General features: G+C 67.9%; 2 protein-coding genes across 2 annotated transcripts in view; one reads left to right on the top strand and one right to left on the bottom strand.

Annotated features, from left to right (window-relative positions):
- Nucleotides 1-243: 243 nt before the first annotated feature.
- Nucleotides 244-4,434, bottom strand: YJU2B (YJU2 splicing factor homolog B). Its single transcript, XM_077787653.1, has 10 exons — nucleotides 4,361-4,434; nucleotides 3,698-3,768; nucleotides 3,457-3,510; nucleotides 2,920-3,002; nucleotides 2,777-2,832; nucleotides 2,356-2,416; nucleotides 2,132-2,274; nucleotides 1,496-1,668; nucleotides 672-810; nucleotides 244-590 (listed from the first exon to the last, which is right to left on the bottom strand). The coding sequence occupies exons 2-10, from the start codon at nucleotides 3,698-3,700 to the stop codon at nucleotides 244-246; spliced, it is 1,059 nt and encodes a 352-aa protein (XP_077643779.1). The 5' UTR covers nucleotides 3,701-3,768; nucleotides 4,361-4,434.
- Nucleotides 4,435-7,462: 3,028 nt separating this feature from the next.
- The window catches only part of CACNA1A (calcium voltage-gated channel subunit alpha1 A), a 31,625-nt gene continuing 25,539 nt past the window's right edge, over nucleotides 7,463-13,548 (top strand). The window contains exons 1-5 of the mRNA XM_077787652.1: nucleotides 7,463-7,961; nucleotides 10,695-10,800; nucleotides 11,234-11,373; nucleotides 12,992-13,083; nucleotides 13,208-13,360. Of these exons, the coding sequence (XP_077643778.1) occupies nucleotides 7,675-7,961; nucleotides 10,695-10,800; nucleotides 11,234-11,373; nucleotides 12,992-13,083; nucleotides 13,208-13,360 (778 nt within the window). The 5' untranslated portion in view covers nucleotides 7,463-7,674. The remainder of the gene's footprint in view (nucleotides 7,962-10,694; nucleotides 10,801-11,233; nucleotides 11,374-12,991; nucleotides 13,084-13,207; nucleotides 13,361-13,548) is intronic.

Here is a 13,548-nt window from a genome sequence, read left to right as displayed (position 1 = left end):
CGCCCCTTTCCGGGCCCCGCCCCTTTCCGGACCCCGCCCCTTTCCGGGCCCCGCCCCTCCCGGGCCCCGCCCCGGCGGGAGAACGCGCGGACACCGCGGGGATCCACCGGAGCTTTTTAATTTTGGGGGTGCAAATTACAGACGGGTGGGGGTCTCGGGTGGGCGTCACGGGAAGGGGCTCGGGACCCCCCCCCCCGGATCACCCCCCCGGTTTTGGGGGTCCCGACCCGCCCCAAACCCCGCTCAGGGGCTCTCGGAACCGGAGTCCGAATAGTCTGCGACGAGGGACGGGCCGGGGGGGGCGGCGGCACCGGGGGGGTCCCGGGGAGCCCCCCCAGCCTGGGGGACGGCACCGGGCAGCTCCGCTCGGCTCTCGGGGGTCTCCCGCGGTACCGGCTGCGCCCCCTCCTCCGCCGCCTTCCTCCGCACGATGCCGAGCCCGGCGGGGGTCGGGGGGGGTCCCGGGGCTGCCCTCGGTGGCCGTGGCGACCCCAGCCCCATTTTCTGGAGCGCCCCCCCGGCCGTTCGGGGGCTGAACCAGGGGCGCTGGGAGATCTCGGAGCGCTTCAGCCGCTGCTTCTCCTCGTAGGCTGGGGGGGGGACAGAACCGGGAGGGGTCAGCAGGGCTCGGGGACCCCCAAAAAGCCACCCCGGGACCCCTCCCCACGCACAATCAGGGGCGCGGAGGGTGAGCAGGGCGGCGAGGCGGCGGTCCTCCTCTTCCTCGCGGAGCAGAGGGATGCTGAGCCCGGCCTTCGCCTGCAGCGCCGCCGCCTCCTCTTCCTCCTCCTTCAGCGTCTTCTTCTCCTCCTGGGGGGGCGAAATGGGGCTGGGGGCGAGGGGCGGAGACCCCCGGGGGTGCCCGAGACTCCCGGCAGGGCAGGAAGCGCTTGCTGGGCTTTTTTTGAGGTTTTTTGGGGTGTTCTGGAGTGCCCAAGGGGGATTGAGGGAGCGTTTTTAGGGTATTTACGGGAGGGTTTTAGGGGAGGGTTTTTAGGGGATTTACGGGAGGGAATTTTATGGGGTTTTAGGGGATTTAAGGGTAGGTAGTTTTTTAGAGTATTTAGGGGAGGTTTTTAGGGGATTTAGGGTTTTTTTTTTTTAGGGGATTTCATGGGGGGGTTAGGGGATTTAAAGGGGGATTTAGGGGAGAGTTTTAGGGGATTTAGGGGGTGATTTAAGCAGTTTAGGGGGGATTTAGGGGAGGTTTTTAGAGGTTTTAAGGGGTATTTTAGGCAATTTCCAAGAGGGGTTTTAGAGGATTTTGGGGGGGATTTTTAGGGGATTTCCGGGAGGGGGATTTTTAGGGGATGTTAGGGCTGTTTTAGTGGATTTTGGGGGGGATTTTTTAGGGGATTCAGAGTCTGTTTTAAGCGATTTAAGGGGGGATTTCGGGAAGGGTTTTTAGGGGATTCAGGGGCTGTTTCAGGGGGATTCCAGGGGGGATTTTTAGAGGATTCTGGGGCTGTTTCGGGGCCCCGCAGCCCCCACTGACCCGGAAGCGCCGGCGCAGGCGGCTGTTGAGGCTGAAGTCGTCCTTCCAGGCGTGCTGCGCCTGCTGCAGCCGCGCCAGCGTGGGGGCGGCGCGCTCCAGCACCCCCCGGTCCGACACGCCGTGCTCCAGGCGGAACATCGCGTCCATCGCCAGGCGCTCCCGCTGCTCCGGGGCTGCAGCAGGGACACCGGGGAGATGGGGGGACTGGGGAGACTGGGACATACTGGGAAGAACTGGGATCACCGTGACCCTGACCCTGGCAGGGGTCCCTGGGCCATACTGGGCCATACTGGGACTCACTGGTGGGCAGCACCTGGCCGCTGTCCCCTTGTCCTCATGCCAGGAATGGGACACTGGGAGGCACTGGGCCATACTGGGACTCACTGGTGGGCAGCACCTGGCCGCTGTCCCCTTGTCCTCATGCCAGGAATGGGACACTGGGAGGCACTGGGCCATACTGGGACTCACTGGTGGGCAGCACCTGGCCGCTGTCCCCTTGTCCTCATGCCAGGAATGGGACACTGGGAGGCACTGGGCCATACTGGGACTCACTGGTGGGCAGCACCTGGCCGCTGTCCCCTTGTCCTCATGCCAGGAATGGGACACTGGGAGGCACTGGGCCATACTGGGACTCACTGGTGGGCAGCACCTGGCCGCTGTCCTCGGGCTCCCAGCGCTCCTCCTTGCGCCGGGCACCGCTGACGATGACGTAGTCGCAGTTCCCAGGGTCCGTCTGCAGCTCGATGTAGTTGACGCACAGGTGACACTTCATCCTGAACCTGGGGGCGCCACGCGGCTCAGGGGGGTCCCCGAAACGTCCCCCAGGTGTGCACACAGGTCAGGGAGGTGCCGGGACTCACCTGTACACGGGCGTGGTGTAGTAGCTCCCCACCTTCTTCTTCTCAGCATTGTACCTGACACCTGTGGGGGCATGAGGGGGGTAAAGCGGCCCCCACCACAGATTTGGGGATCCCACAAAAACTCAAAATCACCCCAAAACCAACCCAAACCCACTGAGAGATTGATGGGATGGAAAATCCCAGAACAGGAGCCCAAAAACCCTGAAACTGCCCCAAAGCCAACCCGAAATCCATTGGCAAATCAATAGGATGGAAAAATCCCAAAACTGGATCTCAAAAAAACCCCCAAAATCACCCCGAAACCAATCCCAAATCCACTGAGACATCAATGGGAACGAAAATCCCAAAACTGGACCCCCAAAACCCCTTTGGGGCCCCTCCAAACTCCCCCCAGAAGGATTTGGGGGGGGGTGGGACTCACCCATCCCGATGTGGTTCTGGCAGCCATCGCACCAGATGTTGAAGGGCATCTCGAACCTGGGGGGGTTTTGGGGGGTCAGGAGGGTTTGGGGGCACAAGGGGACATTTCTGGGGTGTCCCCAGGACATCCTGGGGTGTCCTCACCTGATGACGAGGATGCCCTGGGAGAGCTTGCGGGCGCGCTCGCGCAGGGGGTGGCTGTGGTGGTATTTGTTGAGGGAGCCATGCTGGGGGGCAGGGGGGAGAAAGGGGGGGTCAGGGAAGGGGGTGGGACCCCCAAAATACACACACACACACACACACAGAGCACCCCAAAATCCACACAAACCCTTCCCAGCCCCCCAGAATCCACACACACACAGCCGGCACCCCAAAAAATCCTGAAGCTTCATTTCCAGCCCCCTCAAAAATCCCAGAACTACATTCTGGCCCCTCAAAATCCACACCAACACCCCCAAAATCCAGTTCTGGCCCCCCAAAATACACACACACACACACACACACACATAGCCCCCCTAAAATTCCCAAAATCCAGTTCTGCCCCCCGCCAAAATCCACACAGAGACTCGTGCCCCCCCCCAGAATTCCATTTTCAGCCCCCCAAAACCCATCAAACACACCCAAAACCCCCTGAAACCCCCCCAAGACCTCCCCAGGACCTCCCGAATCCCCCCAGCCCACCTTGGCAGGGTCGAAGTCAGGCGGGTAGTACTTGTTGGTGCCCTTGCGCTCACCCTGGGGAGAGAAATTGGGGGGTGACCTTGGGGTCACCTCATTGTGACCCCTCTGTGACCCCTCAGTGTGACCTCAGTGTGACCCTCGTGTGAACCCACAGTGTGACCCCGATGTGACCCCTCTGTGACCCCGATGTGACCCCAGGGTGACCCCAGGGTGACGTCCCGGTGGCTCCGCCCCCACTCACCATGGCCGAGGGTCTCTGGAGGTCACTGGGGAGCCCCCGGGCCCAACTGGGAGGCGTGAACGGTCACTGGTCTGTACTGGGAGAGAGGCACCGGTCAGTGGTCTGTACTGGGATGGGGGCAGCACTCACTGGTCTGTACTGGGAGAGAGGCACCGGTCACTGGTCTGTACTGGGATGGGGGCAGCACTCACTGGTCTGTACTGGGAGAGAGGCACCGGTCAGTGGTCTGTACTGGGATGGGGGCAGCACTCACTGGTCTGTACTGGGAGAGAGGCACCGGTCAGTGGTCTGTACTGGGATGGGGGCAGCACTCACTGGTCTGTACTGGGAGAGGTCCCCGCGCAGTTTGGAGTCTCCGGGCTGTAACCGGGCTGTCACCGCGCTGGTACCGAACCGTACAGGGCTGTTACCGGTCTTTTCCCGGTCCTTACCGGGCTCTCCCGGGATGTGCCCTTACCGGGCCGTTACCCGGTTGTTACCCAGCTGTTTCCCGGTCCTTACCGGGCTCTCCCGGGATGTGCCGTTACCGGGCCGTTACCCGGTTGTTACCCAGCTGTTTCCCGGCTGTTTCCCGGTCCTTACCGGGCTCTCCCGGGATGTGCCGTTACCGGGCCGTTACCCGGTTGTTACCCAGCTGTTTCCCGGCTGTTTCCCAGTCCTTACCGGGCTCTCCCGGGGTCCCCCCGGCCCCACCGACCGGTTCCGGCTGCGCTCCCCAGGCTCCGCCCCTTCCTCTCCGTTACCGCGAGCTGATTGGCCCAGACACGGCGAGGGGGCGGAGCCCTTCCCGGCGGCCCCGCCCCTCCGGCGGCGTTCGCGACACCTGGCGGCGCCGCAGCGCGGTGACTTACGGCAGCCCATAGAAACGGGAGCTCCATAGCAACGGGGGTCCGCAGCGACGTGTTTCCATAGCAACGGGGCACATTGCGGCGGGGGCTCCATGGCAACGGGGAGCATGGCAACGGGGAGCATGGCAACGGGGACCATGGCAACGGGGAGCATGGCAACGGGGACCATGGCAACGGGGCGCATAGCAACGGGGTCCCTGGCAACGGGGTCCCTGGCAACGGGGACCATGGCAACAGGGTCCTTAGCAACTGGGACCATGGCAACGGGGTGCATAGCAACGGGGTTCCTGGCAACGGGGTCCCTGGCAACGGGGACCATGGCAACGGGGTCCCTGGCAACGGGGTCCCTAGCAACAGGGACCATGGCAACGGGGTCCCTGGCAACGGGGTGTCCCATAGCCATGGGCTCCATGGCAACGCCGTTCAGAGCGTCCGTCTCCATAGCAACGGGCCCCAAACCGACAGGGGGCTCATGGCAACGGGGTCCATAGCAACGGGATTCCATAGCAACGGGATTCCATAGCAACCGACTGCTGCCCTAACCCGCACCCCCCCCCCCCATGGCTCCACGTCATCATCCCTGTCCCCATGGGGATGGCACTGTCCCCATCCCTGTCCCCGTCCCTGTCCCCATGTCCCCATGGGGGTGGCAGTGTCCCCATCCCTGTCCCCATCATCCTGTGTCCCCAAAGACTGGCAGACCCCCATGTCCCCCTCCATGTCCCCTCCATGTCCCCTCCATGTCCCCTTCCATGTCCTCTCCGTGTCCCCTCCGTGTCCCCGTGTCCAGCCCAGGCTGTGCCCGCGTGCCCAGGTGTCCTGCAGGGTGGCAGCTGGACGTGGCCGTGGGGACACGGCGGTGGCACCGGGCACACCGCGGTGGCACCGGGGACACGGCGGTGGCACCGGGCACACCACGGTGACAGCGTGGTGGCTCATTAGCGCGTCCCCGCGAGGAGGCGGTGGCCACCTGCAGGGGCTGATCAGAGGCCACCCTGGTGGCCACCGTGGTGACACCTGCCAGGGCTGCGGGGATGGTGGCAGGCGTGTGGCAGGGCTGGGGGCACCGGGTGATGGGGACAGGGGTGGGGACACTGCCACCCCCATGGGGACAGGGATGGGGACACTGCCACCCCCATGGGGACACGGGGACAGGGATGGGGACACAGGGTGATGGGGACACTGCCACCCCCATGGGGACAAGGATGGGGACAGTGCCACCCCCATGGGGACACCAACACCGCCCGGCTGGGAGAAAGGGCTGAGCCCGAAATTTGGGGACCTGGAGGTGCTGGGGACACCAGTGACAGCCGGGGTCACACGGGTGCGGGGCCGTGCCCAGGTGTGCCCAGGTGTGTTGCCATGCCCAGGTGCGGTGCCATTCCCCGTTTCCAGGTCCCCATCGCTCCCGGGTGGCATCAGCCCCCCCTCTGGGGACAGCCCCTGTTTGGGGTCCTCCCGGCCCCGGGGGGGACCCGGCGGAGCTCGTGTCCCCCCCGTCCCCGCGGCCCCCCCGGCCGGGTGTCTCGGGGTCCCGGTGGCCCCGGGGGTGGCACCGGCCGGGCCACGTGCGGCGGCTGCGGGGACAAAAGCGACGCTGGGGACAAAAGGCCGTGACGTCAGCGGGGGCTGGGGGGCACCCGCTGACCCAGTTCGGACTTTTTTGGGGGGTCACGGGGTGGGGGGTGGAGGCACACAGTGGGGAGGGGGGGATGGGACAGGGCCGCTGTCCCCCAATGAGCTGGGGAGGGTGGCAGCGGGGTGACGGCGTGGGGAAACTGAGGCAGCGGTGGGGTAATTAAAGCGCGTTAAATAATTAAGGGGTCGTTAAAGGGAGGGGAGAGGAAGAGGGGGAAGTCCCAGGCATTGGGGAGGAGGGGGGGTCAGGAGGAGGAAGAGGAGAGAGAAGAGGAAGGTCCCGAGCACTCTGGGGGGGTGAAGGGGCAGGAGGAGGAGGAGGAGGAGGAGGAAGAGGAGGAGGAGGAGGAGGAGGAGGAGGAGGAGGAGGAGGAGGAAGGTCCCGGGTATCGGTGGGGTGGGGGGGAAGGAGAGCGGGAGGAGGAGGAGCAGCAGCAGCAGCAGCAGCAGCAGCGCGAGCTCTGCCGCAGCCCGGCCCGATGGGCCCCGCCACCCCGCTGCTGCCGGGGGGCTGACGGCGACCCCCGCCCGGCCCCGCCGCCCCGGGGGGGGCACCACCTCCCCCCCTCCAAAGCGCCTTCCCCTTTTTTTTTTTTTTAATTTTTTAAATAATTTTTTTCCCCCCTATCCTTTGGATTTTGTCGCCGTTTTGGGGGATTTTTGAGGAGGGGGATTTTTTTTTTACCTTTTTCTCCCCACCAACCTGTCACTGATGCTCCGGGCCGGGGGCGCCGGGATGCGCTGAGAGACCCCCGGGTTTTTCCGCTCCTCTTCCTCTCCTCTCCCCCCGCCATCCCCCCCCCCCCCCCCCCACCGCCCCAAATTACCGCAACCCCCTCCCGGGGGGGGGCAACGCGAACCGCAGCGCCGGGACCCCCGCTCCGGGGCACCGCGAGCCGCGCCGAAGGGACCCCCCCACACCGGGGGCACCGGGAACCGCAGCGAGGGGCTCGGGACCCCCCCCCCCCCCCGCCCGCCGGAACCGGGACACCGCGAGCTGCAGCGCCAGGACCCCCGCAACCCCCTCCGGGGCACCGGGACCCCCCCGCGCCGGGAGCCGCAGCGTCGGAGACCCCCTTGACACCGGGGGGGAGCCCCCCCTCCGCACCGGTTTGCGGGGGGGGCACCGCAAGAGAGGAGCCCCCCGCATCCTCCGGGACACCGCAGCGGAGAGACCCCCCCGCTCCTCGCTCCGGGGCACCGCGAGCCGCAGCTGAGAGACCCCCGCATCCCGCGGACCCCCCCGTTCTACCGGGGGTGTCTCCCCCCCCCCCCCCGCCGCACCGGCTCGTGGGGGGGGCGCGCCGCAACCGGAGGATGCTCGGGATACCGGCGCCGCTGCCGCCGTCCGCCGCTTCCTGAGCGCCTCGCGCCCGGTCGGGACCGGACCCCGACCCCCCCCGAGGTTTTTTTTTGGGGGGGTGCCCATGGGATGTGATGAGCTCCTCGGCGGTGCCGGCCTCAGCAGCGTGACCCCCCCCGCCCGGCGGGATGGCTCGTTTCGGAGAGGAGGTGGCGGCCCGCTACGGGCCCGGCGGCGGCGGGAGCGGCCCCGGGGCGGCGGCGGGGGGCCGGGGAGCGGCGGGGGGGGGCCCGCGGCAGGGCCCCCCCGGGGCGCAGCGGCTCTACAAGCAGTCCATGGCCCAGCGCGCCCGCACCATGGCCCTGTACAACCCCATCCCGGTGCGGCAGAACTGCCTCACCGTCAACCGCTCGCTCTTCCTCTTCAGCGAGGACAACGTGGTGAGGAAATACGCCAAAAAGATCACCGAATGGCCATATCCTTTATGTGGGGGGGCCCCCCGCGACCCTGCACCGGACACCCCTATTCCCACCTCTCCCTGGCATGAGGGGACCCGGCTCTGGCGCCCCGTGCCCCCCCCATGATGGGACGGTGGGACGGGCACAAGGAGCCCGAGCCCAGCCCACAGCCCTGACCTCCGGCCCTCATTGGGGTCACCCTGTCCTGCACTGGGGCCCCCAGCCCCATTTTGGGGTCACCCTGTCCTGCATGAGCTCTTCAGCCCCATATTGGGACCCCCGGCCCCATTTTGTGGTCACCCTGTCCTGTATTGGGACCGCCAGCCCCATTTTGGGGTCCCGACACTGTGGCTCCATCCCCTGACCTGCTCTGGGGTTCCCCTGACCTGCACGAGGGTCCCCCATGCCCTGACCTCCATCGAGGACCCCGTTTTCCTGCCCTGAGCTGGGGTCCCCATTCCGGTCGTGTGTCACCTCTGCGCGCCCGTATTGGGGTCACCATCCCTGTACTGGGTCACCGTGTCCTGCACTGGGGTCCCCAGCCCCACATCGGGGTCCCCATCCCGTGTCCCTCACTGGGGTCCCTGACCCCCTTTTCAGGGTCCCCATTCCCTGCCCTGCATGGGGGACCCCATTTCCCTCCCCATGACCCTGCTGCCCCCCCAGTCCCACCCCTGTCCCCAAACTGGGGGGTCCCGCTCATCCGGGGGTGGGAAATGGGGGCCCCATTGCAGCAGCACCTCCGGGTACCCCGTTTCTGGGGAGGATGTGTGAGCTGGCGTCCCCCCCTTCCCTCACCCCACATCCCTCCTGTCCCCCCATTTCCATCCCTCTGGGGTCCCCACAGAGACTTGGGGTGGCCCCAGATCCATCCCCTCCACCCAGCGGGGGTGTCTGGGTTTTTTGGGGGCTATTTTGGGGTTTTTTGGGGCTATTTTGGGCTATCTGGGGCTATTTTGGGGAGGTGTAACTTCCCCCTGCTGCCCTTGGTGTTCCTCCGAGCCCCTTCCCCCTTTTTCTGCCCCCTAAAACACTCGGCCGGCAGCAGCGACCCAAAAAAGAGCTCCCAAAAGGACCCCCAAAACCATCCCAAAACAGCCACTGCCACCCCAAAACCACCCCCTGCCCCCTCTCCCGGCGGTCTGGGGGGGGACCGACGCGGTTTTGGGGGTCTCTGCCTCCACCTCGAGCTTTTTGGGGGGTCCCCCCATCCGGGGGGGACTCTGGAGGCGCAGACATCCCCTCGGTGCCCCCCAAACAGCGGCGCGGGGGTCCCGAGGGTGCGGGCGGGGGTCGCGGCCGGTGCCGCAGCGGGGCCGGGGCGGTGACGGGAGCGCCGGTCCCCGCGCACCGGGGCGGGGGGGGGTTCGCGGCGGGGCCGGGCAGGGGTCTGGGGGTGTCGGGGCGTTCCGGGGTGCTGGGGGGGGGTGATGCATCGCCCCCCGCCCCCCACCCTGCGGGTCCCATCCTGCGGCACGCTGAGCCTCCCACGCCGGTCCCGGGGCGAGGGGGCGGCGGCGGCAGCCGGGGGTTGGTCCCCCAAAAATCCGTCCTGGGGGGAGTCCCGAGGCGGGGGGCATGGCGTGGAGGGGCGGGAGAACCCCCCGAGCTCGGTCTGGGGGCGCAGAGCCCCATGGCTGGGAGGTTGTGCCGTGCTGAGCCGCGCTGAGCCGCGCTGAGCCGTGCTGAGCCGTGCTGCATCGCCGCGCTCCGCTGCCCCGATTGCCGGGCCGGGCCGTGCCAGGAGCCGTGCCGGGCCGGAATCCGGCACCGGATGGTCGGGCCGCGCCAGGAGCCGGGCCGGATCCCGGCTCTGGGAGCTGTGCCATGCCGGGGAACCGTGCTGGATCCCCGGGCTGTGCCAAGGAGCGGTGCTGGGCCAGATCCCGGTACCGGGAGGCGTGATGGATCCCCGGGCTGTGCCAAGGAGCGGTGCTGGGCCAGATCCCGGTACCGGGAGCCGTGCTGGGTAACCGTGCCATGCCAGGGAGCCGCGCTGGCCCAGATAGAGGTGCCGGGAGACATATTGTACCGGGAAGCGGTGCCGGAGAACCGTGCCGTGCCAGGAAGCTGTGCCGGGCAGCAGCACCGGGTCTCTGTGCCAGGGCCGTGCCCGGTGCCCGTGCCAGCTGCCAGTGCTGTGCTGGATGGCCAGGACGGTGGGGCGGGGTGGCCGTTCCGGGTGGCCCCGTGGTGCCAGGCTGGATGACCGGTGCCACGCTGGACGCGGGCAGCTGTCCGGTGCCAGAGGGCCATGTTGGAGAGCAGCGGAGGCCGGAGATCCGGGTGTGATACCCGTGCCGTGCCAGGCTGGGCTCCCACAGCCCCCCCAGCCTCATCTTTGCACCCTCCAGTGCCACCACGGCCACGGGGTGGGGTGGCATGCGGGCACAGCGCCGTGGGGCAGGACACGGGGACGCGAGACGGGACACGGACACGTCCCGGCAAGCCGCGGGGGCGCCGCTGCCCGGTGCCCGCGGGCCCAGCGGGGCCGTGTCGGTCGCGGCGGGTCCCGCTGTCCCCGGGGCGCTTTGATCGCGCCGCGGAGCCGAGGCCGCGGCTGCCGCTTTGATGAGGGAATTAATTAACGAGCTGCAGAACACGCGGGGCGCCGACACCGGGGCACGGCGAGCGCCTGGGCCTCGCTTTGGGCACCCCGCGGCCGCACTCCTGCCTCAGTTTCCCCCACATCAGCGCGGCTTAGGGGTCCCCCAGCTCCGTTTGTTTTTTTTCCTTGACTCGCCCTCCACTCCTTTTGAATACATGATTTTAGCCACCATCATCGCGAACTGCATCGTCCTGGCGCTGGAGCAGCACCTGCCCGACGAGGACAAGACCCCCATGTCGGAGCGGCTGGTGAGCTGAGGGCTCCTGGGGAGGGTCCCTGCCAGCCCTGGGGGCTCCTGCAAGACCCAGCGGAGGTGCCCGGCCACGCCACCAGCTTTGGTGGGGTCCCTGGGGGTTCTGCCGGGGGTCCCCGACCACCCTGGGGGTCCCATCGAGTGTCCCCAGCCCACCGCGGGGTCCCTGCCGTGTCCCTGCCCCGATGCCCGGCGTGGGGGGGTGGCCAGCCCGCACCTGGCCCACGCTGGCCACGATTCCCAGTTCCCCCCGGAGCCGCCGGCGTCCCAATTTCCTCCTTACTGGGAATCTGGGCCACGCCGCCTCCACCCGGGGCCACCTGGGGAGGGCTGGAGGGAGCCGGGGGCAGCGCTGACCCCCTCACCCCGCGGGGACGGGGGGCGTGCGGAGGTTTTTGTCATCCCCCGACCCCCGTCCCGCGCCGCAGGACGACACGGAGCCGTACTTCATCGGCATCTTCTGCTTCGAGGCGGGGATCAAGATCATCGCGCTGGGCTTCGCCTTCCACAAAGGCTCCTACCTGCGCAACGGCTGGAACGTCATGGACTTCGTGGTGGTGCTCACGGGGTGAGGGACACCGCGGAGACCCCGCGGGACACGCGGGGGCGGCGGCGGTTTGGGGACGGGACCGCGCGCGGGTGTGGGACCCCGCCCTTCCCCACCCTTCCCTGCCCACATGTGTCCCACTTGCGTGTCCCACCCGTGTCCCACCCGTGTCCCACCTGTGTCCCACCCGCGTGTCCCACGTGCCCGTTGTCGCTGTCCCCGTGTCCCCCGTGGCGCTGTCACAACGCGTCCCCGCGGTGTCACTCAGCGCGCGGCGCTGCTGCCGCCAGCTCCCGGTAAACCCCCCCTCCCACACCTCAGCCCCCTCCCGGATCCAAAATCCCCCCGGCCGTGGGACCACCACCCCAGAGACCCCCACCCCACCCCGTGACAAAGACCCCCTGGTCACAGCCCCGCCCCAGTGACAGAGAACCCCGTGTTTCCTCAGCGGGGAAACTGAGGCAGGAGTTTTTGGGAGCTCCTCTGGGGAGGGGGGGGCTCTGTCCCGTGTCATCCTCTGCCCCTCACCCCCCATCTCTGCGACCCCCACCCCCTGTTCCGGCATTGGGAGGTGGGCTAATTGGGGGTGAAGTAATTGGAGGTGAATCAATTGGGGGTGCATTAATTGGGGGTGCATTAATTGGGGTGGTTGGGGGTGAGTGGCAGAGGTGGCTCAGTCGGGGTCACTGCGGCTTTTGGGGGTCACTGGCGGGGGGGGGCCCAGTCCTGACCCCAATGGGGGGTGGGGGGTGAGCATCGCCGCCCGGTTGCCACGGCAACAGGCGACCCTCCCCCAGCCCCACGGTCCACCCGGGACCCCCCTCCACCCCTGCAGCCCTTCGGGGACACCGGGGGCCGGTGCTGGCCGGCGGCCGCCAGCCCCGGGGCTGGCACCGGCGCTTGGCATCAGCCACCAGCGGCAGCATCGCCGGAAGAGGCTAAAAATATCCCCGGGCGACCGCCCGCGCCGGCGGCACCGGCTGCCGGCCCCGCCGCACGTGGCCCTGCGGCGGGGACACGCGGGGGCCGGCGGGGGCTGGCACAGCTCCGCCGCGGGCTCCCGGTGGCCACGGGCCCGCGGCCGTGTGACGGGGACACGGGGGGCTCGTGGTGGCCGGGGCTGGCGGCCGTGTGACGGGGACACGGGGGGCTCCCGGTGGCCACGGGCCCGCGGCTGTGTGACGGGGACACGGGGGGCTCGTGGTGGCCGGGGCTGGTGGCCGCGTGGCAAAGATTTGGGGCTCGCGGTGGCCAGGGGCCGGTGGCCGTGTGACAGGGACACGGGGGGCTCGTGGTGGCCGGGGCTGGTGGCCGTGTGACGGGGACACGGGGGGCTCGTGGTGGCCGGGGTTGGTGGCCGCGTGGCAAAGATTTGGGGCTCGCGGTGGCCAGGGGCCGGTGGCTGCGTGCCGGGTACACAGGACTTGTGACAGCTGTGACTGGGTGGCCACGGGCTCGTGGTGGCTCACGGAAGATGCGGTGGCTCTTGGTAGCCACAGGGGCAGTGGTGGCCCTTGGACTTGGTGTCTCCTGGGGGTCCCTGGCCGCACTGGGATGTGTCAGTGGCCGTGGCCGCTCTCGGTAGCCACGGTGGCCCAGCTGGGGGTCCCCAGGGCCGCTGACCCCGCTGTCCCCGCAGCATCCTGGCCTCGGTGGGCTCCCAGTTCGACCTGCGGACGCTGCGGGCCGTGCGCGTGCTCCGGCCCCTCAAGCTGGTCTCGGGGATCCCAAGTGAGTGCTGGGGGGTTTGGGGGTCCCAGGGGGGGTTTGGGGGTCCCAGGGGGAGTTTGGGGGTCCCAGGGGGGCTCCCGGGGCGGTCCCGGGGCTCGTGGCCGCTCAGTTGCCGCTGCCGCAGGTTTACAAGTCGTGCTGAAGTCCATCATGAAGGCGATGATCCCGCTGCTGCAGATCGGGCTCCTGCTCTTCTTCGCGATCCTCATCTTCGCCATCATAGGATTAGAGTTTTATATGGGCAAATTCCACACCACCTGCTTCGACCTGGTCACAGGTGGGGCGCCACGCCCGCAGGTGTCCCCAGAACCCCCCAAATCCCCTCTAACCCCCCTAAACCTCCTCAAACCCCCCGGATCCCCTCCAACCCCCCCAAACCCCCAATCTCCCCATACCCCCCTAAACCTCCCCAGAACTCCCCCAAATCCCTCTCCAACCCTCCCAATCCCCTCCAAACCCCCCAAA

This window comes from Lonchura striata, chromosome 21 (genome assembly GCF_046129695.1).
Source record: "Lonchura striata isolate bLonStr1 chromosome 21, bLonStr1.mat, whole genome shotgun sequence".
In the NCBI taxonomy this organism is placed as follows: domain Eukaryota; kingdom Metazoa; phylum Chordata; class Aves; order Passeriformes; family Estrildidae; genus Lonchura; species Lonchura striata.
Note: the sequence above shows the minus strand (reverse complement) of the source record. Positions and strands in the feature narration are given on the sequence as shown.

Coding starts and splice junctions, on each gene's coding strand:
- YJU2B (XM_077787653.1), bottom strand. Junction 1,669..2,131: donor CGGCCAGGTGCTGCCCACCA/GTGAGTCCCAGT, acceptor TCCCTGCTGCAG/CCCCGGAGCAGCGGGAGCGC. Junction 591..671: donor CACCCTCCGCGCCCCTGATT/GTGCGTGGGGAG, acceptor TCCCCCCCCCAG/CCTACGAGGAGAAGCAGCGG.